Here is a 26,143-nt window from a genome sequence, read left to right on the forward strand (position 1 = left end):
GGGGTGACACTGTTGCACCCTCGGACTGCAGGGCAGATTGAACTTGTTTGGATGTTAGTCGAGGTTCTTTATCCACCATCCACACAATCTTGTGTTGAAATCTCTCGTCAATTTTTCTTTTGCGTCCACATCTAGGGAGGTTAGCCACAGTGCCATGGGCTTTACACTTCTTGATGACAATGCGCACAGTAGACACAGGAACATTCAGGCCTTTGGAGATGGACTTGTAGCCTTGAGATTGCTCATGCTTCCTCACAATTTTGTTTTTCAAGTCCTCAGACAGTTCTTTGGTCTTCTTTCTTTTCTCCATCCTCAATGTGGTCACACAAGGACACAGGACAGAGGTTGAGTCAACTTTAATCCATTTCAACTGGCTGCAAGTGTGATTTAGTTATTGTCACCACCTGTTAGGTGCCTCAGGTAAGTAACAGGTGCTGTTAATTACACAAATTAGAAAAGCATCACATGATTTTTCAAACAGTGCCAATACTTTTGTCCACCCCCTTTTTAATGTTTGCTGTGGAATTATATCCAATTTGGCTTTTTGACAATTCTTTTTGTGGTTTTCCATTGAAGACAAAGTAAATGAAGATAATACCAAAGAATTTGTGATTGCAATCATTATCTGGAAGAAGACGGGTATTATCTGACAGAATTGCAGGGGTGCCAATACTTTTGGCCAACACTGTATATATAGTAAATTGTCATGCCATTTTCCTTCATTATACTCTTGTCAAACTATTTTTATGTATTTCTCTTTGAGCCTGATAAAATAGTGATTTGATCTCCTTTCATTGCAGAGTTCTTATATTTCTATAACATTACATTTCAGGATTATAGTACAGAACACTGACATACTATGTAAAGCTTCCAGATAATTACTATTCTGGATAGATCTGGCTTCTAAAAGCTTCACAATATTACTGATACGAGGAATGTCATATTACATAATATAGAAATAGCTGATCCCTTCCAGTATATATCAACTCTATAAGGAGATATCAGAAAACATCAAAGCTACAGATACTGGATTTCATCTTTTCCTGCTGTACAATATAGAGGATACATTCTGCGTAATTCCATCAAGACCTCATGCAGATCACATTTCAGATAATCCATATTTTCACAAGAACTGAGTTATATCTTCAGGGGGTTATCTGATATATAAAAAAAAATGTAGGAAAGCAGACCGGCATATAAAAGACTTAGACCTACTAAAGGACCCCCCTCCCCTACTCTAGCACTGCAGGTTCTGATCCCCATTCGACCAGAAGTGATGATGTCATGTCCATTATTCATGTGACTACTCTGCTAGTCACTGACTTCATCATTCACAACCAGATGCTTTGTGACTAGGGTTGAGCCAATCTTGAGATTTCAGGATCGTTTTTAAAATCCGATTTTCGATCATTTTCCAGCCGATCCCGATTGTGAAATTTGCTCGATCATTGATCGTGATCTGTTCCTTCCTGATCCTGATCGCTCAACCCTAGTTATTATATTGTAATAACTGGGGTTGAGCCGATCTTGAGATTTCAGGATCGTTTTTAAAATCCAATTTTTGATCATTTTCAAGCCAATCCCGATCCTGATCGTGAAATTTGCTCCATCTCCGATCGGGATCCGCTATTTCTGATCACGATCGCTCAACCCTATTTGTAATGTGTTATTGTACTCTACATTCCCTGGATGGATTTATACATGTCAATGTTGTATGAAGTATTAGTTATTAGTAGGGTTCAGAAGATCTTGACTTTTCAGGTTCGATTTTGAAATCCGATTTCCAATCATTTTTCATTCAAACCCGATCTCGACTCCAATTCTGATCCCAATGAAAGTCAATGGGATTTTTTTTTACTAATCAGAGATTAGATTTTAAAAACAATCCTATTCACTATACAGCATGGAATCTAACAATTGAACGCTTTGAACGATTTTTTTTAATCACTAAGTAGCCAGAGGATTTTTTTTTAATCCTCTGGCTACTTAGTCCCCCCTGGTGTCCACTTACCTGCAGAGATGGCTGGTCCGGTGCCCGATGTTCTCGTTCTTCTTTGCCTCGCTGTCCCCTGCCTCCCAGGTTAGGAGAGTATGGGCGGGTACTGGGAGGGGAGACATCACGTCTCCCCGCCCTGTACCTGCCCGCACTCTCTTAATCCACAAGCCCCGCCTTCTTCCTAGCTCTTTAACACTAACTTAGGAGGTGGGGGCAGTGAGACGAAGAAGAACGAGAACACCGGGGACCGGACCAGCCATCTCTGCAGGTAAGTAGCTACTAAAGATGTTAGCTAGTCTCCCATTAGAATGAACGACCGCAGCCGGCGCACAGGGGGTTAAGGCTGTGTGCCGGCTGCTTCCATTCATTCCTATGGAACCGCAGCAGAGCTTTCACACTGAGTATACAATACTCAGTGTGAAGGCTAACATTGTTAGCTTTTCCCACAATGCTTGGCCAGTAGCAAAGCATTGTGGGAAATAATCACCGATCTCGATCCCACCTAAAAAGATCGTATTCGGAATTCTGATCGCGATTGTGAAATTTTCTCGATCACCGATTGGAATCCGACCTTTCCCGAATACGATCGCTCAACCCTAGTTATTATCCCACATGCCATCTTTTTCTGTATATAGTAGTGAGAGAGGAATAGCCAAGTAAGGCTCTGTTCACACTATTGTTCAGCATTTTGTAGTCGATTCCAATGGCAATCATTGCTGGTAAGAGTAGTGCATGAAGCAGAATGAAAAATTCACTAGCAGACTCTCCTGGTGGTAGCTTATCTCCAAAAGCATTGGGTTTATTAAAATTCAGCTCTAAGGACTTTCTTATCCCGGAAATAGGCCATTGTTGGAGAGTAGATACAACCCTATAAAAATTATATAGTTGGCCGGCTTTACAGAAATTAGGAGATGTATTGACACCTTAAAGAGTCTCTGTCACCAGAACCTAGTATATTATCCCAGTCTTGCAGATAGATAGGTTAGGGTCACCTGTCAGGGTAACCTATCTATCTGCTGGGCTAAGTTGATTTGCTGGGTTCTGGTAACAGTTTCCATTTAACCCCTTAGTGACCAGCCTATTTTGGACCTTAATGACCAAGCCAAATTTTGGAAATTTGCCCTGTGTGACTTTATCAGTGAATAATTCTGTAACAGTATAGCGCATCCAAGCGATTCTGATATTGTTTTTTCGTGACATGTTGTACTTTACTGAGAAGGTAAAATTAGACTGATATAACATGCGTAAATTTATTTAAAAACTCGCAAATGCTGAAAATTTTGAAAATTTTTCAATGTTTTCCATTTTTAGCTGCGATATCTCACATATACACAATAATACAGGGCAAAAAAGTTAGTAGTTATATACTTCCAAATGTTCCTTTTGTGTTTCAAGCATATTTGAAATAATTTTAGCATATTTGAGTAACTTAGACAATTTACAAGTTTATCAAGTTTATAAGCAAATTTTGGAAATTTTGAGTTTGTCATTTTTTCCTGTACCAAGCTCTGTTTGCAGACAGGAATTGGTGGAATAATGACAGAACCTCCCATTAAATGACCCAATTTGGAAAACTAGACCCCTTCAGGTATTCTTTGAGGGGTATAGTGAGTATTTTGATCAAATAAATATTGTTTTGCAAGAATTATTACAAATGATGAAAAAAATGACATTTTCATTTTCTTCAAATATATGTCATTTTAAAGCCAGTTTTTTTGCACACAACACATCAAAAAGAAGAAACACACCCCAAAATATATCACCCCACTTCTCCCGTGTTAATATATGTCCAGTTTTTGGCCTTAGTCCTATGTACACACATATAGTAGGGCCTAAGAGGTAAGGAGGGCCAATTGGATTTCAAAACACAAATTTTGCTTGCAGATATTTTAGGCCCATTGCACATTCAAACAAGATTTGAGTTACCAAAGCAATTGAAAACCCCCCATAAATGACCCCATTTTATAAACTAGACCCCTTAGGGTATGCATTGAGGGGTATAGAGAGTACTTTGACCCCATATGTTTTGAGAAAATTTGCGTCAAACAAAAAAAAAATCATATTTTTTACACAAGTGTCATTTTATAGGCAGTTTTTTTGCACATAACACATGAAAATGAAGAAAAACACCCAAAAATAGATGACCCCATTTCTCCTGTATTCAAAAATGTACACTTTGTGGCCTTAATCCCATGTACGGACGCACAGTAGGGCCCAAAAAGAAGGGAGCACCAACTGGATTTCAAGACACAATTTTTGCTTCTAAATGTTTCAGGCCCATTGCTCATTTAAACAAGATTTGAGTTACCAAAATAATTGAAAACCCCCATAAATGACACCATTTTATAAACTAGACCCCTTGAGGTATTCATTGAGGGTATAGTGAGTATTTTGACCCCATAGGTTTTAAAAGAATTTGCGTCAAACAAAAAATTCTCATATTTTTTACACAAAAGAGTCATTTTAAAGGCAGTTTTTTTGCACACAAGGCATGAAAATGAAGAAAAACAGCCCAAAATAGATGGCCCCATTTCTCCCGTGTTCAAAAATGTACACTTTGTGGCCTTAATCCTATGTACGGATGCACGGCAGGGCCCAAAAAGAAGGGAGCACCAACTGGATTTCAAGACACAAATTTTGCTTGCAAACAAGATTTGAGTTACCAAAACAATTGAAACCCCCCATAAATGACCCCATTTTATAAACTAGACCCCTTAAGGTATTCATTGAGGGGTATAGTGAGCATTTTGACCCTATAGCCGTTTCACAGATTTTACTAACCTTGGGATGTGTAGGTTAAAAATTACTAAAATGTCCCTTTATCCCCAAAGTTTTCATTTTCACAAGGGGTTAAAAGAGAAAAAGCCCCCCACAGTTTGTTACACAATTTCTCCTGAACACGGCAATACCCCATATGTGGCCATAATCTGCTGTATGGGGACATGGTGGGGCTTAGAATGGGAAGAGCGCTATTTGGCTTTTGGAGGGCAGATGTTGCTGGAATAGTTTTCTGGTGCCATGTCGTATCTGCAGAGCCCCTAAAGTATCAATACAATGGAAAATCCTCAGATGTGACCCCATTTTAAAAACTACACCCATCAAGGAATGTATCAAGGGGTATTATCATTTTGAGCCTAAAAATGCTTCCCAAAAATTAATGTACAAAATGAAAATTGAAATTTTTAAAGAAATCTGCCATCTCGGTGCCCAATACGTTGCACCCACTTTGTGTTGTCAGAGACCTGCACTCCTAAAACTATTAAGGGGCCATCCTGAGGGGCAGAAAATTATATATGTGGGTGTAAACTGCTGCTTGGGCACACAGCAGAAGGGAAGGAGCACTGCGCTTTTTAGCTATTGGGGTACAGAGTTAGAGGGACTTTTGGGGCGCCATGTTGTTTTTGCAGAGCCCTGGAGGTTACAGTAAACTGGAATTCGCCAAGAAGTGACCCCATTTTGTAGGGGGAATTTTAGGGTCTCGGCAAATATGACATGGTGTCCAAACACCAACAATCTAAATCTGCACTCCAAAAGCACATAGCGCTCCTTCACATCTGCGCCCTGCTGTGTACCCAAATGGCGGTGTATGCCCACATGTATGACACTGGTGTACCCCGGATAACGGACTTAATGCCATGTGTGGGTAGAATCAGCTGTTTGGGTACAGCCGGGCACAGAAGGGAAGGAGCGCTATTTTGGTTTCTGGAGCACAGTTTGGTTTTTGGATGTCACTTTTGCAAAGCCCCTGAATTGCCAATAAAGTGGAAACCGCAGACATGTCACGCCATTTTGGACACTAGCCCACAGATGGGATTTATCAAGTGGTGTAGCGAGAATTTTTAACCCTTGAGTGTTGCATTTATTTGGTTTCCAGAAATGAAATTGCGGCTGATAATGAGAAGTTAAAAATGAAGTTTTCCAGAGATTCGCCATTTCAGTACCCGATATGTTGTGCCCGACTTATGTCAGCAGAGATACACACTCCAAACACTGGTAAGCGGGTATCCCGGGCACAACAGCTTTTAGAGCGTTCATCTCTGATACAAGGTGGGCACAACATATTACGCACTGAAATGACAGATTCCTGGAAAAATTGGCATTTTCACCTTTCACAATCATCTGCGTATTCATTTATGGATAATAAGTTATAGCAACATTTGGGGGTTAAAAATGCTGTCTGTATCCCTGGATAAATCCTTCAGGGGTGTAGTTTCCAAAATAAGGTCACATATCAGGGGATTCCACTTTACTGGCGTTTCAGCTCTGCAAAAGTGTCATGGCATCCAAAAACCAAACCGTCTGTGCTCCAAAAACCCAATAAGAGTTCTTCCCTTCTGTGTCCGGCTGTGCCCTAATATCAGTTTATACCCACATATGACATTACGTCCGTTATCCCGGGTACACCAGTGTCATATATGTGTCATACATGTGTCATAAACTGCAGTTTGGGCGCACAGCAGGGCGCAGAAGGGAAGGAGCGCGATGCGGCTTTTGGAGCACAGATTCAGATGTTTGGTATCTGGACGCCATGTCATGTTTGCAGAGCCTGTAAGGTACCGGAAAAGTGGATTCCCCAAAGGAGTGACCCCATTTTGAAAACTGCACCCCTCAAAGAATTTCTCAGGGGGTGTAGTGAGGATTAGTATGCCAGATGTGACTGCACAGCGGATGGCGAAGAGGGAACATATAAGCAGTGCGGAGAACATTGCAGACACCAAATTCCCTACTATGTCCCAGTAGCTCCTATGATTGGGGGAGCTGCTCTGGGGGTCACTTTGGGGTCACTTCTGGTGTCTTTTCGCTCATAAGCTCTAAATCTGGGGTGTCCCCTGATATTCGCTCGCACAGCTTATATATTCCCTTCCTGACGCCGCCAGTTGTGTTCTAATGATTTGGCGATTTTGGGGTTGTTTGTCTTCACATTGGTAGATGCTATATTTTCTTTATTTTTCTGGTGATGCGGCCATATAAGGGCTTGTTGTTTGCGGGATGAGATGCATTTTGTAATGACACCATGTTTGGGTGCCTACAACTTATTGAATACATTTTATTAACTCTTTTTTGCTGGATTTTCTAAAGAAAAATCAATTCTGGCATTGCATTCTACCTTTTAAATTTTTTGCCATGCAGCGTACAATATAAGTAACATGTTCCCTTCATTCTGTGGATCGGTACGGTTACAGCGATACCTCATTTATGTTATTTTTTAATGCGATACTAATTCTGTAGAATAAAAACACATTTAGGGACATAAATCAATGTTTTTTGTATTGCCATCTTCTGAGAGGCGTAACATTTTTATTTTTTGGTTGACAGTGTTGGTTGAGGGCTTATTTTTTGCGGGACAATGTGCGCTTTTTATTGGTACTGTTGTGCGGTGATTATGACTTTTTGATCACTTTTTATAGCATATTTTGTAAGGTGAGATGGCGAAAAATCACTACTTCCGGCGGGTTTTTTCCGTTTTTTTTTTCCGACGTTCACCGTATACATTAAATATTGTTGCAGTTTTATTGTTCAGGTTGTTACGGACGCAACGATACCAAATATGTATTGTTTTTATTAACTTTTAGGTTTTTTTTATATAATTCATTTTCTATAGAAAAAAGGGAATTTTGGGGCTTTATAAGTTTATTCATTTTTATCAGACACTTTATTTATTTTTCACTTTTTTTCTCTTACTTTTTCATGTGTCTCTATTAGACGCTGCAGGACACAGCTCTCAGTGTCTTGCAGCGTCTGGAGGAAGTCAGATGCAGGGGCTGCCTGCGTCTGACTTCCTCTTCCCCGGGCAGGATCAACCAGGTATTGGGGGTCTCTTGGAGCTTGGGGTCACTGGCCAGACCCCAGGCTCCATGTTAGAGACATCGGCACCCCACGATCTCGCCGCAGGGGGTGCCGATTCAGCCGGCACCGTCACGGATCATGTTTGATCACGGAACTGAAGGGGTTAAAACTCCCCGATCGGAGACCCCTCTGATGGGGGGGGTTATGGAATGGGGTCTTAGCTGTTAGATACAGCTAAAATCCCATCCAATTATGTCGGCACTTACAGGGAATCCTTCCCTGACTGCCCGACGTAGTTTTCCTATAGGGCAGTCAGGAAGGACCTGCAAGTGCCGACGTAGATTCCCTATGGGCCGGTCGTTAAGGGGTTAATAGGGGTCAAGATTATGTACGTTACATTATTACAACATATTAATTGGAATTGAATAGCTTGTACAGATACCTTATTACCCAGCGACAGGACAGGTTTGGCTCATATGGGTTGGGATAATTTTTTGAATGAAACGTCCCAGAATCTCCAGTTAATAAAAACTGTCCGTCACAAACCGATGCTGAAAAAAAAAGGGTTGTTGTTATTAGAAATGCTTCTGAATCAGAGTGTCTTCTTATCAAATACAATGTAGCAATCCTTGGTAACCCTGGGCCCAATGGCTCTGGGTCAATGCTGAGGCCTGTGATTGTGCCTTAGTGGTCATACATAGAGTGCTAGCATTATGGTGCTTTGGAGAAAGGCAGAGCTCAGGAGAGGGGGGAAGAAAGTTTTTTTTTTCACATCCCCCAGACCACTCTAAAGAGAATCCAGAGTATAATGATGATTTTGGCAAACCCCAAAAACTTATGGTATGATGGAACCCAAAGTTTCAAACAGGATACAAACTGGTTTGCTTATCTTAAGACTACTTCTGCTTGATTTTCCATACATTGTATTCCGATCCGTAGTTAACTCATTATTTTTGCTGGTAAGGTTGCTATGAAAGATAACGCCTCTGTTACAGGATCCACCATTAACAATAAGTCATGGTAACAGGCTATCTATTCCCCATTAGAGATGAGCGAGTGAATAATGAAATATTCGAGATTCGATATTCGTTTCGAGTAGAGCCTCAATATTCGACTACTCGATCGAATATCGAATCCCATTACAGTCTATGGGAAAAAATACTCGTTTCAGGGGAAACCACTATTCGACTAAAGGAGAGTCACCAAGTCCACGAGTAGCAGGAGGAGTGAAGTGCAGTTAAAGCGCACGGACCCCATAGACTATGGGCCGGTTCACATTAGTGCTTGCCTCCCGTCCAGAAGGAGTCCGCAGGAGGACCCCCTAAACGGAATATCAGCACAACTGCAAGAGCTGGACAGTTAAGCACACAGACCCCATAGCATAAAATGGGCTCTGTGTGCTTGCCACGCACTGCCTTCATGAATCATTCATGCGGGCAGTGCGCTGCAAGTACACAGAGCACATTATATTCTATGGCATCTGTGTGCTTAACTGTCCAGCGCTTGCAGTTGCACTGATATTCTGTTCAGTGTATAGCATGGTTCAGTGTATCAATGCTGGTTCTGCAGCAGGCTCGTCTTTCCTAGTTAGGAGAGCTGGCAGCTTGTGGTTATGCAGGAGCTGACTTTTTCTCATAGGAATGCATTGACCAGTGTTGATTGTCTGAATGCTATACAGTGTACAGCATTCGGCCAATCAACGCTGGTTCTGCCGGAGGCTCGTCTGTGACTAGGCGGAGTCTAAGATCGGACCACAGCAGTCTTCAACGCTGGTTCTGAATCCAATCTTTACTGTGAATAGGAGTAGTACTCGATCGAGTACGAGTATTTCGAATACCGTAGTATTCTATGGAATACCTACTCGATCGAATACTACTCGCTCATCTCTATTCCCCATCCCTACACAATGACCATGGCACAGATAACAAAAAATGGAAAACGTCAGTAGAAAACACATATTGCAAATAAAGCATCTCACAAGGTAATGCCCCTCCAACATGCATGTAAATTTTAGGCTATTTTTTTTTTTCAACAAAAGTCATTGCAAAAAAAGGGGGCAGATTTATTATTTTGTGATGTACAATTTTCATTTTTCTATTCCGTGCTGTCCACCCCACTTACCCACCATCTGCCCCGCCATATTTATTATCATTTAAACCAGATCCTGGAAATCTAGATTTCCCCTGCAAATGCATTGCTCAGTGGAGGCGTGCGCCTTGTCTTTAATGAAGAACACCATTCGCTGGCTCAGGGGTTATGAAGACTGCCCCAGAACTACACTGTAGATGTGACTCAGAACTTAGCCACCTATGGGGCCAATAAAGACTAAGAGCCCATTGGGTTGTCAGGCAGCAGGCATCGCTTTCCTCTTCTATTAAGTGACATTTTTATCATTTCTGCTTATTATTTATTTACTGTCACTTAAGAGCAAAAAAAAAAAAAAAAATTCTATTTTGTTTCTTTATGAAAAGTCTCAGATCTTGTTTATGCCGTGGATTATATTACAGAATAATGATCCAATAACATCTGTACACAGTTTGATTATTAGCATACAAATCCTACCGGGAATAAGATTTTGCTATTATTTTTTATTTTTTTCCACCACAACCCATATGTCTGTGTCTATAGTTACAAAACAGCGCGATTACGGCTTCAGAGAAATCATATACATGAGGGATTTTTGCTGTTGTTTTCTTATGCATTTTTCTTTCATTATACATGCTTTGATGCACATGTCTATCTCTTAAAAAAAAACCTGTATTGATGGTTAGACACCTAATGTTTTCCCCAATTTTCTACCGATTTTAGATTTTATTCTTTCAATTTTTCTCTAATTTCGACCATTGATGTATGTATTTTATTTCACGTTATTTAATTTAAAGGATTGCTATATTTACTGTGGTTTTTTTGCTCAGACGTCCTCGCCTACATAAACCGACTGTCAAATAAAATGTTTTCGGGTTAGCAAAAGGTGAAATATTCCATATGAAATGGATTACAAGAAAAAGCCAATATTATACTCACTCTTTTCATTTAACGTTTCATGTTGTATATTTTACAGACAAATTGTAGCGGCCGGAGAACGCCTTAGTGATTTGCTGCAATAGCAGAAAATGGCACCACTTTAGGCAACTGCTATGTCGGCAATATGGTAAAGTTGAGAACTTTTCACCCCTCTTTTACAAACTATACCTTTCAGCAAAAAAAAAAAAAAAAAAAGTGTTTTATTCCATTACAACCTCGTGAAATCTAAAATAATAAAAAAGTTAAAAGGAAATTGCTCTGAGATTAAACTTGCTTGAAATAAATGACCTGTTGTGCGAGGATGAAGGACTAAGTTTTTGCTTTAGTACTTTATCGTTGGTGGGTTTGCCCAGTGGTTGTTGCTTTTTGATCAGAAGTCTTGCATCTAATAGATGCCCTTACTTCTGTACCAATGGATGACACCTGTAGGCTAAACTGACCAGTATCAAACGGAATCAATTTTGCCAATTGTTGCAAGGGACCCATTGAATTGTATTGAGTCCAACAAGCCATCAAAACGAGATTGCATCCTATTTTACGAAGGATGTTATTCACCATCTAATAAAAACCAAACGTATCGATGCACTCATGGCTTTTATTGTTCTAAGAACAGTTGTGTGACGTGTGTCGTAAGCACAAAGCCTTATACATAAATGTAGACTTATTCAATGTGTTATCTGGGCTGCAAAAGATATCATGGCTATATCTTTGTGCAGTCTTCCATTGCCTTTCACCTAGGGTTGAGTGATTGGGAGCGGAAAAGATCGGATTTCAATCGGCGATCGAGTAAATTTCATGATCGCGATCGGAATTCCGATCCTGATCTTTTCGGGCGGGATCGAGGTCAGAGATTATCTCAAGATCGTCTCAACCCTATTCATGCATATATCATGAATAGGGTTGAGGGATCAAGATCCCGATTGGTGATCGAGCAAATTTCACGATCGGGATTGGCTGGAAAATGATCGGAAATCGGATTTTAAAATCGATCCTGAAATCTCAACATCGGTTCAACCCTACTTTGACCCTTCTTAAAACCAAACTTCCTTGTATTAAGGTGAATGACCAGTTGTCTATCTTAACTAAGGACTGGATAGATAAGTTTGAGAAAGTATGGGGCCTATGGAATTCACACATGGTCATTTGATCCTTGACAATCATCACTAAAAGACTTGGTGGTATCCTATCATGTTCCCATTTATCCTTTTAGCCTCTTTTTTTGCCCCCTGACTTTGTGTCTTGTCTGTGTCCCTACTCTCCCATCATTTGGAAGATGAGGTTTTCAGGTTTTTTTTTTTGTTTGTTTTTTTTTTATTTGAGAGATAGATAGATAGATAGATAGATAGATAGATAGGAGATAGATAGATAGATAGATAGATAGATAGATAGATAGATAGATAGATAGGAGATAGATAGATAGATAGATAGATAGATAGGAGATAGATAGATAATGTGAGAAAGTGAAGGGTGTGGTCTAGAAGAACAGGTATGTTTCAGCCAGGCAGCTAAAGGGTGTATGGTAAAGATCTACACTTGAGAGATCAGCTGTGTAATTAAGGACTGATATAGTCTGTGTGTCAGGACTAAGTAGTGTGGCACCCCACTGACAAAGCTGAGAGTTCCTATGTGAACTGAACCTACAAACTAGATACTGTGCCACCCGTTTGATGTATCCAGAGCGAGAGTCTGGCAGCCAGGCTCCTGTATAGTCAGGGAAAAGTTTCTGTTATAGTTAGTTCTCAGCCGAGAAGGCTTTTGTTTTGTTTACTTATGCCTTTGCAAAGGCAGTTTATACACTACAAGAGAAATAAACGCTGAACTTGTCTGCAACCCAGTCTCTGTGTCCCTGTTTCCTGCACTGCTACTAAGCATCTGCCTGAGCGGTTCCCCACGATAGATAGATAGATAGATAGATAGATAGATAGATAGATAGATAGATAGATACTGTAGATAGATAGATGAATAGATACTGTAGATAGATAGATAAACATTTTTTTGTTTCATATCTTTTAATAAGATGTTTGATACAAATCCTTTATCTTACTATGCATTACTTATTTAAATGTACTTGTTCTTTCTTTGAAAACTTGTTTTTCAGTTAATAAATTATAGAGGAAATAGCTGCCATTTATTAGCTATTAGTTATTTTTTGAGTGTTTCTTACTGTACTTCGACTAAGACTCCATTTGCATCATTTTTTTAACATGCATTTAGCAGATCCAGTAAATAGATGCAAAAAGCAATACTAAGAAAGTATCTGCTAAACAAATGTTGTGTTACAGGCTCTTAAGACTGATATATGAAAAAACAATCTTAGCAAATCTGCCCTGTAGTCTATTTTAATCTTTTTTATTTTTGGGACAGGCTATATACAGTAGATTAAAGACTACATCAAAACTGCACTAAAAGTACACAAAATGTCCCTGAAATTTTGTAATTATGGGTTGCAACCCTCTGTCCTCTCTAAGTAGGAACAACTAGATATCATAGGGTTTCCCAATTCTACCAAGAGATAATGGATTGGGCAAGTTCAGCACCCAATACTTTTTTTGTTTTTACATAGAGTACACAAATATACTAACAGATACAATACTAACAATGAGAGACTGGCACAGTGGGGGAGAGGGCCCTGCCCGCGAGGGCTTACAGTCTATGAGGGGAGGGGGTAGAGACAGAAGGAGAGGGGGAGACTGTACAGATGGCGGTGCGGTGATAGTGTTATTGGAGGTTGTAGGCCTTCCTGAATAGGTGAGTCTTCAGGGCCTTCTTGAATCCTGTGATTGTGGGGGTCAGTCTTATGTATCTTGGTAAGGAGTTCCAGAGTATGGGGGATGCACGGGAGAAATCATGGAGACAGTTGTGTGAGAAGTGGATGAGAGCAGAGCGGAGTAGGAGGTCATTGGAGGATCTGAGGTTACGTGTGGGCAGGTAGTGGGAGATGAGGTCAGAGATATATGGAGGGGACAGGTTGTGGATGGCTTTGTATGTTAGCATTAGTAACTTGAACTCTATTTGCTAGGGTAGTCAGTGAAGGTATTGGCAAAGGAGAGAAGCCAAAGAAGAATTGGCGGAGAGGTTGGTGGCAACACAGTGGCTAAGTGGTTAGCATTGTTGCCTTGCAGTGCTGGAGTTCTGGGTTTGATTCCCACCAGAAACAACATCTGCAAGGAGATTGTATGTTCTCCCTGTGTTTGCATGGATTACTTCCCATTCTACAAAGACATAACAATAGGAGAAAAAGAAAAAAAAATATATATATATATATATATATACATTTTGATCCCTATATGGGGCTCACAGTTTACATTTAAAAAAGAAAAAAAAAAAAAAAAGAATTGGGGAGAGGTGTATTAAGTGAGCAGTACAGTTTGAGGTGGACTGGAGGGGGGCGAGAGTATTCACTGAGAGGCCGTGGAGAAGGATGCTACAGTAATCTAAGTAGGAGATTATGAGTGTATGCACTAGCATTTTTGAAGTTTCTGGGGTGAGGAAGGAGTGGATTCGATGGATGGTCTTCATTTGGAGGCGGCAGGAGGTGTTGAGGATTTGAGCGTGCAACTTGAAGGATAGGTCAGAGTCCAGGGTTATCCCAAGTCATTGGACCCGTGGGACAGTAGTAAGCGTGGTTGCATTAACTTTGATTGATGGGTCAAGTAGAGGGGCCGTACGAGGTGGGGCAAAGATGATGAACTCTGTTTTCTCCATGTTGAGTTTGAGAAAGCCGGAGGAGAGAAAGGAGACTACAGTCACTAAACAATCTGGAACTCTGGCCAACAGAGAGGTAATATCTGGTCCAGAGAGATATATTTGAGTGTCATCGGCATAGCAATGGTATTGAAAACCATGAGATTCTATGAGTTGGCCCAAGCCAAGGGTGTAGATGGAGAACAGGAGGGGTTCTAGGGCAGAGTCTTGGGGATCACCTACAGAAAGGTGTGCTGAGGAGGTGGTATGGGAGTGGAAGACACTGAATGTATGGTTGGTGAGGTATGAGGAGATCCAAGAAAAGTCCAGGTTTGAGATACCAAGGGATGAGAGAGTTTCTAACAAGTGGGTTGACTGCGTCAAATACAGAGGAGAAGTCAAGGAGGAGAAGTACAGAGTAATGACGCTTGGCTTTGGCGGCTAGGGGCATAGGGGAGCAGTGAGATCGGTTGATAGTTGGATGGTTTCTTAAGTATAGGTGTGACTGTGGCGTTTTTGTAGGTGGAAGGGAAGGATCCATTGGCTAGGGATAGGTTGAAGAGATGGTTTAGAGCTGGAGTAATGACTTCAGTGAGTTTTCAGATGAGATGTGACTGTATCTGGTCAAGCACAGGAGGTGAGGTGGGATTTAGAGATTAGGATGGAGAGATTTTCATCAGTGACGGTGGAGAAACAGGTTAAAAATGAAAAGCACCGAGCAGTTGGGTAGAGTGGTTGCTGGGGTGTAGAGAGACTGTCTCTGATGGTGACAATTTTACTTTGTGACATTGGTATATTTTATGTGGCAAGGGGAACTTTAGGGCACCCTTAGGGCCTGGTAGCCACTGCTACCACTGGACCCCAGTGACTTCCTCCATTATCCCCATTGACAACACATGTAGCCATGGCTAAGCCATGGATGCATGTGGGAGTCGGGAGGAGCAGCTGTCAGAAAAGTAAGTGTTCAGCCAACAGTTGTTGAAGATCTGAACACCATAAGAGTAAACCATGAAATCCTTCAAATTCTTTAAGTGTCTGACCACTCCAACTGTTCACTGCTGTTATGAGCAGCCACCAAAACGAATTCACCATGCGGGTGCGTTAAAAGACTTTAAAACCAAAGTACTTGGGTTCCTATCTTTGTTTCCATATGTTGTGTAATAACTGTCATTAATGAACTGCCTGCCTGACTATGAAAATTGACTGTCTCATTTCTAAATGAATGGTTAGAGAACGCTCTTTTGCTCACATAGCAATTTCCATGATTTAGTCTCGCTTTAATAAAACTTTTCTACAAACAAGTCAAGTACTTGAAGTCGGAGCGTGCGACAAACGTGTTTATGAAGTGTTGAATCCGGCAATAAGTGCCCAGCGCAGCATTAAGTAATTGCAACGCTTAATATAAGAACATTAACTTTTAATTAGATTTGGGAGAGCGCTGCTTTGCTCTTCCACCACATCTGATAAAATGATACATATATAAAAGATAGAATAATACTTTCCAGTTTTATGCCGGATTTTGTCGGCAGCTATTTTTATACACACCCGGCAAATTAAAGGAACTAAATGAATAAGTGGGAAAAATGACAAACAAATGGGACCGGTAATGAAAGAGCGGAGCGTTATATGGGCCCCACAAAAGTAGGCATTAGCATCCCGATATAACGACGCGGTTTTAAGGACAAGAACGACTTTTACGTAGCTAATAATATGTTAAAATTATTGCTATTTACTGCAGAACAACACAAGACCTTGTGCCTAGACTGCCGGCTTTACTCGCTGCCGTATATTACCCTATAAGTGTGCCGGAGCGGAGGAGCTCGATAAAAAAGACTGCTAAGAAAGTTGTAGGATAAGATTAGTTCCCATTTTTTCTTGACTTTTGTTGAGCGAGTGAAAAAAATTGGAAATGTGTTTTAATGCTCTGAGATGGTGCAGAAAATGGTGACCTACATGTACCAGGGAAGCAATAGAGGGCCACTGGCGCTGACTCTACGCCCTTCTACACTACTCTATTACATTTTTTCAGTTTATTTTTCTATTTTATTTTTCCATTTTATTTTTTCAGTTTATTTTTCCATTTTGTTTTTGCATTTTATTTTTGCATTTATTTTTGCATTTTATTTTTTCATTTTTCCATTTTATTTTTCCATTTTATTTTTTCATTTTTCCATTTTATTTCTTCATTTTTCCATTTTATTTTTCCATTTTATTTTTTCATTTTATTTTTGCATTTTATTTTTACAATTTCTTCAAAGTTCTCTGCTGACTAACCCATCAAGTCACTTTTCATTTTTGAATTTCTGTTTTTTCCTCACTTTCCAAAAGTAATAACTTTATTATTTTTTTCCCATTCAAAGAGTCACATAAGTTTTTTTTTTTTTTTTTTTTTTTTGCATGACAATCTTTATTTCTTAATGGCAGCGTTTAATATTCAATACAATGTACTCGGAAAACTGAGAAAAAAAACAGTTCTTCTATAGTTTAGTTTTATGAAGTTCTCTATGAAATTTTACCTATATTCTACGGATCAGTACAATCCCAGCAATATTGATTTTGAGTATTTTTTTATTTTGAAATTTAAAAAAATAAATTTTCAAATTTTTTTGTGACACCTGTAATTTTTTTTTTTTTTTTGTGTGTACAGAGCTGGATAAGACACCTTTTAGGCAGTACAAGATATAGTTTTTATTGATACTATTTTGGAGAATATAGAACTTTTTGATCACTTCCGACAATTGTATTCAGTTATTTTTACCTATATTCTATGGATCAGTACAATCCCAGCAATATCGATTTTGAGTATTTTTTTTATTTTGAAATTTAAAAAAATAAATTTTCACATTTTTTTGTGACACCCGTAATTTTTTTTTTTTTGTGTGTGTGTACAGAGCTGGATAAGACACCTTTTAGCAGTACAAGATATAGTTTTTATTGATACTATTTTAGAGAATATAGAACTTTTTGATCACTTTCGACAATTGTATTCAGTTATTTTTTTCAGCAGGTTAAATGAAAAATTGAGATTTGGTTATTAGTTTTATTTTTTTCCTCTATCACTAAATGGGTTACATATATCTAGATTTTATTAGTTCATTATCTTTAGATACATGGATACCTAACATGTTTACTTTATTTACTTTGTTTGTTTTTATGTAGGGGAGGGGGATGAATTAATTTTTTTTTTTTTTTTTTTTTAAATCAACCTTTTACTACTTTTTTTAGCCTCCTAGGGGACTACAACTACACTGCAGGATTATATCATAATGTAAAATTGCTTTGTTACGTGTTGCCTCTGTCTTCAGTACCCTACTGGATTTGAAGGCAACTAGTCGCAAGACCCCAGTGATGTTCCATGATCGTTTCAAAATGGTGGCTCCATGAGGATGGCACTGTTTTGCAATTGGCCATAGCATCTAAAGGATCAATAGTAACTAATGGTGCTGACACTGTTGGTGGCTAAAAGCAGAACGTGCTTTTAGGGGTTTAGAGGCTTAGGGGTTATATATAAAGGGTGTCCGGAAAGTAAGTACACAAAATGAATGGGTGGACTTTAGCCGATATATGAAGCGTTTTATATTAATGAACATGCGACCGGAAATGCACCATGATGGCGCTGTAGGTAGAACGACAGTGCATTTCTGCAGGATGATTTGTCGGTGTTCCTTGAAGACGTCCCTTTGAACATGAGGGCACGGATATGGCTCCAGCAGGATGGAACACCTCCTCCTCATTTTAGCCGCATTGTCCATGAACACATCAACAACCGATGGCCGAATCGGTCTATCTATCTATCTATCTATCTATCTATCCATCCATCCATCCATCCATCCATCCATCCATCCATCCATCCATCCATCCATCCATCCATCTATCTATCTATCTATCTATCTATCTATCTATCTATCTATCCATCTATCTATCCACACACATACACCTTAATAATGGTTAGGGCTCTGTTTTGATACAGGGTTCAACATTACCTTAAAGAAGCCAATTTATTGATACCAATTTTGGGGCCAGTGGTCACCAATGTGGGGAGCTTAGGAGTTTACCAAATGCAAAGGTAATATTGAGCTCAGTTCTTTATTAATTTCCAAAAGTATTGGTTGCAGACAGTGGGTGCAGACATTTTATCATGTAAAGGAAACCTGTGTGAATGGACGTCTATTGCGTTGTGGAACCTCTGAATTGATATGGATTTAATGGTCGGCTAAACTGAATTGCAGAGTCTAAGGAACTTATCATCACCTTAGTGACTAATACTAGGAACTGTGCAGAATACATATATACATATATGAAACTACATATATAGGTCTTTAGTGGTGATTTAGGAAAGTAAAACGTAGCCCCGGATTCCTTTTAACTGTTGGGCTAAGAGCAGGGAAGAGAAATCTTTGTATCAGAAAAACAATGGCAAAAAGATATATTATAAAAGGAAACAGCAAATATTTTTGAAACTATTTAGATGAAATTCAAAGCAATATAATAGGTGATACTTCATAGCTTGGTTTGGTAGTCAGCGACAGTAATTAGGTAGAAGATGGATTAGACATAAGGAGGATCGGGAGCAGTTATATAACCTTTACTAGCTGTCCATGGTCTTAGATTGAAGACCATACAAAGGATAGAATGTAACTGTTCTTAGAAAGTTACAAAATGTTATTATACTTGCATATCTCCCAACATACGGATCCACAACCCATAGTAGAGATGAGATTCCTTTTTATGTTGTAGTTATGTTTCTATGTAAATATATATATATATATATATATATATATATATATATATATATAAGACACCTTTCCTGACATATTAAGTAATTTAGTGCTTATGAAATAAGAAGTCAATTGCAAATTCAATTAGTAAAATTCAGAGCATTGAAACCTGTCTTATCAGGCTGCCCCCGCCTCTTCTAAAAAAAATTTCACTCTGAAAATCACTGCTCTATCCATCACAAGACGGACTGCAGGTGACATGATTACTCATCGCTATAGAAGTCTATGGAGTAGGGAAGGAGGAGTGTCAGGAAGAGCAGGAGATAAGAGGAGAAAGACAGGCCGAGTCATTAATCAAACCATAATATAAGTCACATAAAACCCATGAATAAAATGGTTTCTCCTAAAAAGTCATCTAAAACAATAAGCACGCTATAATCTGGAGGTCGCTGGGTTAGTCAATGAACCAGAACTCAGGCTCTCAAAAATTCCCAGGGATCTCAGAACAAAAGACTCATAGAAATGCATTGAGAGTCAGAGTTCCGGGTCACGGAATGAGACAATGACCTCCAGTAACTCCTACATGTGGGACAGTGCAGGGAATTATATCTGCTGAATAACACACCAAGTATATTGTTTTTTAAATGTAGATTGTAAGCCCACATAGCGCTCACAATGTACATTTTTCCCTATCAGTATGTCTTTTTGGAATATGGGATGGAAATCCATGCAAACATGGGGAGAACATACAAACTCCTTGCAGATGGTTTTTTGCCCTTGGCAGGATTTGAACACCAGGACTCCAGCGCTGCAAGACTGCAGTGCTAACCAAGTATGTTTAACCTCATGCCAACCCATGTAGAAATGAAGGGCAATAGAAAGGTGAACAGGCTCTTTAAGTAACAATGGTAGAAGTTTGGCTTGGACAAAATGGCAACCTTATCATATCAGTATAAGAAACAGATCTGAATCATCAACTTGTTCCTTTACATCTGTATTTCCAGGATCCATGATGTCCTAAAGACAGAGGTGCATCGAGTTACACAATACCATCTCGTAAGAATTATTGATTATCTTAGTCTCTCCTTAAATGCCTCAAGTTTTATCTATCTGTTAAGTAGTCTATGGCTAGCGAACAGGAAATATGACGACTGCAGATATACTGTGTGAGAAATGTTACAGCGAGGCTATGAACATGGATAGATAGTATCTGGCACATTTCCTGCACAGTGGTTGACTCTCTCTACTGCATCACGGCGATCATTATGCTAAACATTTATTTTTATGCATGGAAGATTGGTACTACATAGAAAAACAAATGTGACACAAGGGCTCATAGAGCGGTGTTATTTATACAGTATAATCAGATGGAATGAACTCCGGAGGATGAAATGCGGCTAACTAGAAAAGCCATATTCGTTCCACTACCTTCTAGGACTCTTTGAACATACACAAGGCTTCAGTCCACTGGTTGATAGGCAAATTCATTCTAGAACCAGATTCGATACAAAGTATATACAGTATTTATTTTTACTTACTGTAGAAGTATAAGGTAGAGTTACAGTATTTCTAAATGTATAAATACTATAGGTTTTATACTTCTATAATGTGGAATCCCACAGATACAAATGCTTTACAGTAGGCAGGTGTGGAAAAAATGGTGCAAAGTAAGAATATTGTCAGAAATAGAAGGGTTAATAGTTTATTTTGCCAATTAAAAAAATTAAGTGAATGATGGAAAGAAAAATGTAAATCCCATCAATATTTGGTGTGACCTTTGCCCTTTGGAGGAGGAGTCCTGGAAGTGATGATATGGCCCCCACAGATACAACCCTGATCTCATCATCATCCAGTCTGTCTGGGATGGCACAAAGAGACAGATGGATTGGACAAACCTACATCCACAGGGGCCACACGGTGGCTCAGTGGTTAGCACTGCAGCCTTGCAGCATTGGAGTCCTGGTGTTCAAATCCCACCAAGGGCAAAAAAAAAACCCCATCTGCAAGGAGTTTGTATGTTCACCCCGTGTTTGCATGGATTTCCATCCCATATTCCAAAGACATACTGATAGGGAAAAATGTACATTGTGAGCTCTCTCTGGGGTTCACAATCTACATTTAAAAAAAAAAAAAAAAAAAAAAAAAAACTACATCCACAGAAGATCTGTGCTTAGTTCTCCAAGATGGTGGGAACAACCTCCTGGAAGAGTTATAACAAAAACGTCTGCAAGTACCAAAAAGGAGTGAGGGAGGGCAAAGGTCACACCAAATATTGGTGGGATTTAGAATACTCTTTTCTAAATTCACTACATTTTTCCATAACTGCTTAAATCTTTTGCACAGTACATTAGCTCTAAAACTGTGCTATAATATTTGAATAGGACGTAAGTAGACCTCAGAAATTCCACCAACCAACAGAACAAAAGGGTAGCAGTAAACCCTGAAGTACCAGTTCCCCATCATATTGATGCTATTTGCCTATTACTGTATCTTAACCCTGTCCACTTTAATGTGATGACCAGACACAGTCCCACATGAATGAAGGGTGGATGGAATGGTGAGTAAACCATCTTGAAACATTATGGAAATGGTAATCAGATGATGGAACGTTTGGATGATGGGGATAGTATAATGAAAAGATAATTAAAACAGGCAAAAATGGACTTTTACTCTAGCTTTCCCTAGATCAATCCTGATGTGGTTACCCCTGACATCAGATACCACTGACTCCGTGTCCTTAGGCCGGGTTCACACGGAGTTACGTGCCGCGAGATTTGGCACGTAGACGCCGCGTGACCCTTTGCGTGCCGTACACGCTCCCATTCATTTCAATGGGAGCGGGGAGCGTATGCGCCGCGCTAGTTTGCGGCCGTGAATAAATGCACGGCCGCAAACTAGCGCGGCGCATACGCTCCCCGCTCCCATTGAAATGAATGGGAGCGTGTACGGCACGCAAAGGGTCACGCGGCGTCTACGTGCCAAATCTCGCGGCACGTAACTCCGTGTGAACCCGGCCTTACAGATACCCCTATTGTCCACTCCTTGTCTTTCTGCCTCTCTTTTAGATCCTTCATCCGGCCTATCCCTCTTCCTTTGAGAGACCTCAACTGGCTCAAGAAAATCTTTGACTCCATCAACCCCCAGAATAGAACTATTTCCTACATATATAATTGTTTAATCTCATCCCTCCTACCCTTAAAACCATACTTTATTGGTGAATGGGACTCGGATTCTCACCCTGTGATGTCAAACATATCCTGTTATGTTCCCATGACTTCTCTAGGTGTGTTAGGATTCAAGAAAACTCTTTTAAGTTATTCATCAGATAGTATAGAACCACCAGGATCGACTCTGGTGGTGCAGGTTCTCCGAAAGGTCCCTCCCTAGTGTAAACCTTTATATTCCATACTGACCCAAACATGGACAACACAAGAGCACTTGGTCCCATAGATAAGAAAACGAAACTAATTAGACCTGAACTACAGTAAGTAGACGAGGATTCTTATAAGGAATCTGGAAACATCAACGTGAACACAAGAAACTGGAACCAACCATTGAAATAAAACAACTCTCCACTATACTAGGAACACGACAGGACTGGAACAATGAACTGCATAATATGGAGTAAACATTAGAGATGAGCGAGTAGTGTTCGATCGAGTAGGTGTTCAATCGAATACTACGGTATTCGAAATACTCGTACTCAATCGAACACTACTAGCTGTTTGAAGTTTAAGGTTCGATGCAGAACCAGCATTGATTGGCAGAATGCTATACATTCTGCCAATCAACGCTGGTTCTTCTCTTACCTTTAGAAGTCTTCTCTGTGCAGCGTCCCCGTGGCGTCTTCCGGCTGGAATTCACTCTGCCTAGGCATCCGGCCTAGGCAGAGCCGACTCTGCATGCGCAGTCGGCTCTGCTCAGGCGTCGGGCCGGGCAGAGCCGACCGAGCATGCGCAGTCGGCTCTGCCTAGGCTCCGATGCCTAGGCAGAGTGAATTCCAGCCGGAAGACGCCACAGGGGCGCTGCGCCGGGAGAAGACTTCAAGGAGAATCCAGCCCGACCATCACTCGTGGACTTGGTAAGTATAATTTTATTGAATTTTGCGTACCCCTGAAACGAACATTTCCCCCCATAGACTATAATGGGGTTCGAAATCCGTTTGAACAGTCGAACAGTGAGCGTCTGTTCGAATCGGATTTCGAACCTCGGACATTTTAGTGTTCGCTCATCTCTAGCAAACATACATAGTACATAAGCAGTAAGAAACTGCACGAAACTAGGAATGGTGAAAGTGAGCTAACCAATCAAACAAATCTCCGCAAAAGAGTCAGAGACCCCCACCCGCGGTCATGTCACTCAACGGTGGCTCAACAGTGAGGCAGTTGCCAAGCAACAACCTCAACAAAGAACTAATAGATGGGGAAGGACATAAGAGCAGGACACCCCCTACTGTGCCTAACAGGCTTTCCATATGCAATACAGTAAAGGCCACAATGTAAAATATAGATCAGCCTCCATTGTAGCAAATATGGCTCCATAATGGCAAATTCTATGTGCACACTTAAATACTCCTGAAAAGCGTTACCTCGCAGAAAAATAAGTGGCTCACAATTTAGAGAATGACATTTTATAATATGTGTTTATCTCTATTTTTTTGCAATGAATGAGGTAAACAGCAATTTTGAGTCAGATATTCACAGCCATTATCGGTTTTAGACACTTTTTCCATAGTTATTGAAATGCCACCCTATTTTCTTATTTTTCTGCCTCTAATATTAGAACCAGGTGTCAATTTATTTCTACATTAGCTGCAAAAGGGAAGATATTTGTGTGAATTTAATAGGTGAGAGCCTGAAGATATTCACAGGAACGGAGTTAGAAATACAACAGGTTACTGGAAATATGACGGCAATGGTAGAACATGTATAATGGGCTTATACAACAACAGGGGTCAAGAGGCCATTGGGAGTGTTGGATTTGGACAAGAGGTGGGTTGAAAGGGCTTGGTGTACACAAGGGGCTGTTGGGTTAGAAAACCTCTTACATGTCATTTTGACCAGGACTGCTTTAACCATTGGCACCGCCATCTTGCCCTATGGCAAAGAAAGTTGAAACATATACCTAAGTGGTGGGAGTTAGGAAGGGCGTTGGTCTATAAAACTGGACCTGCCTATGTATTAATATGGCCCTGATAGTCACATGACAAAAAATTTGTTTGGCGGACCATTCTCCTTAGCATTGCTTGAAACACAAGTAGAGCAGTATATGGACTTAAGTATATACTGTATACTGATGTGCTCAAGTTTCCAAGGACATCGATGTAAATCTGAATCATGACAAAGTTTCTTGCAATTTAACCACAATGAAAGGAACTTAAATTCACAATTTATTATAGACTAACATAAATAAGACGCAGGTATACAAAATCAATACCCAATGGCAGGACGACGTCCGGCTATCATACTCTATGGGACTAATCGTAGTACTGTATACTAAATAATCATGATCACAAAATATAACCATGTACAATAATAGACCCAAAAGATGAAGTCAATACATATCCCAATATAAGCCATACAATGGCATAGTTACCTCTCCACATGATCTAGCATGTATACCCACCCTTGGCACTGACCTAGACAAACATTTTGCCAAACAGCTTCATCAGAAGAGGATTTCACTATTTCCCAGTGACCAAAAGCCTCTACAAAATGTCCGAAATTTCTGAAAAGACTAAAAATACACTTTATAGCCATTCCCTCACAGATAATGAACAACCAAAGCCAAAGGCGAGGTAGGAGATCAGCAGATTTGATTCATAGGCGGAATTAGAGACCAGAAGATCAAAGCCATAGTAGTTAGCAAAGATGAAGATACAATGCCCTTATGGGGTGTCCCTCTTGGCGATTTAGGTGAGTGTCCCTCATATTCCTTAACCCCTTGTCACATGATTATATGGATTTGAGTCCAGGACATTGCTGGTTCAACAGCCTATTGAGACACCAGAGCACAATGCCCAGTTCAGCTATAAAGGACCTCACTGTATACCACTATTATGATGTTTAGAGGATTATACGTTCAAAACTTTGGTTGGGATCTAGTAAAGAAAAGGAAAATTGGGAAGGTCTGGTAAATTTCTCTTAACTTCAAGTATAGTTTAAGAGATTCTGAACACTTGTGGTAATTACTAGAGTGAGGTTTCCTATGAAAATAAAAATTGCACAAAAATATTGTGTAATTTTGGTGTCAGTATATTAACTGCTGTTTGAGTTTTATTCCTATTTTTATTTCTGTAGAGGGCAATCAAAGCATTTTAATTGACTGCCAAGAGCTTCAAGGTCGTTTATCTCATAGACTGCCAGATGCTGGAGGAAGAGCAAAGAAGATGAAACTTGGCTTTGTGCCAGCACCACAGTCCACAGTCTATGCATTATATCCAAAGAAGTGATTTGGTACAAAAAAAGGAAAAAAAAAAAAAAAAAAGGGGTTAACCTGAGTAACGTATAATGACAATGTGTATATAGGGATATCCAAGCATATGATGTAATGGTTATGTTTTGAATTATTGTTTGTCTGTTATTGTCTTTTAAACTGTTGTGTCCACAAAAGAGCAAAAAGGTGATAGTGAGAAGTTTTGAATCTTCACAGCGTGGGTATGGGAGGTCACGGAGGGGGAGACGGCCACTCACCCTCTGTCACCTCGCCAACCTACAAGTTGGGGTTTTACCCCAAGTTAAAATCTTTGTGCAAAGGTTCACGGCACACAGAGATTGGATTACTGGTATCATCTATGTATTACAGAGAATATTCTGATTTTTACTTGTTTGGTTATATTTCTATGTGTTTATGTCTTATTTATGGGAGTGGGAAATAATGAGATGAAACTTCTTCTTTGTGTCTTATCCCATAGTTATGTGTTGAAATTTATGTT

General features: G+C 39.9%; 1 protein-coding gene across 1 annotated transcript in view; it reads right to left on the minus strand.

Moving 5' to 3' along the window:
• TMPRSS15 (transmembrane serine protease 15) overlaps positions 1-26,143 on the minus strand; it is a 258,100-nt gene that overhangs the window by 176,601 nt on the left and 55,356 nt on the right. The window contains exon 7 of the mRNA XM_075263447.1: positions 8,226-8,334. Coding sequence (XP_075119548.1) covers positions 8,226-8,334 — 109 coding nt within the window. The remainder of the gene's footprint in view (positions 1-8,225; positions 8,335-26,143) is intronic.

Source organism: Leptodactylus fuscus, chromosome 2 (genome assembly GCF_031893055.1).
Source record: "Leptodactylus fuscus isolate aLepFus1 chromosome 2, aLepFus1.hap2, whole genome shotgun sequence".
NCBI lineage: Eukaryota > Metazoa > Chordata > Amphibia > Anura > Leptodactylidae > Leptodactylus > Leptodactylus fuscus.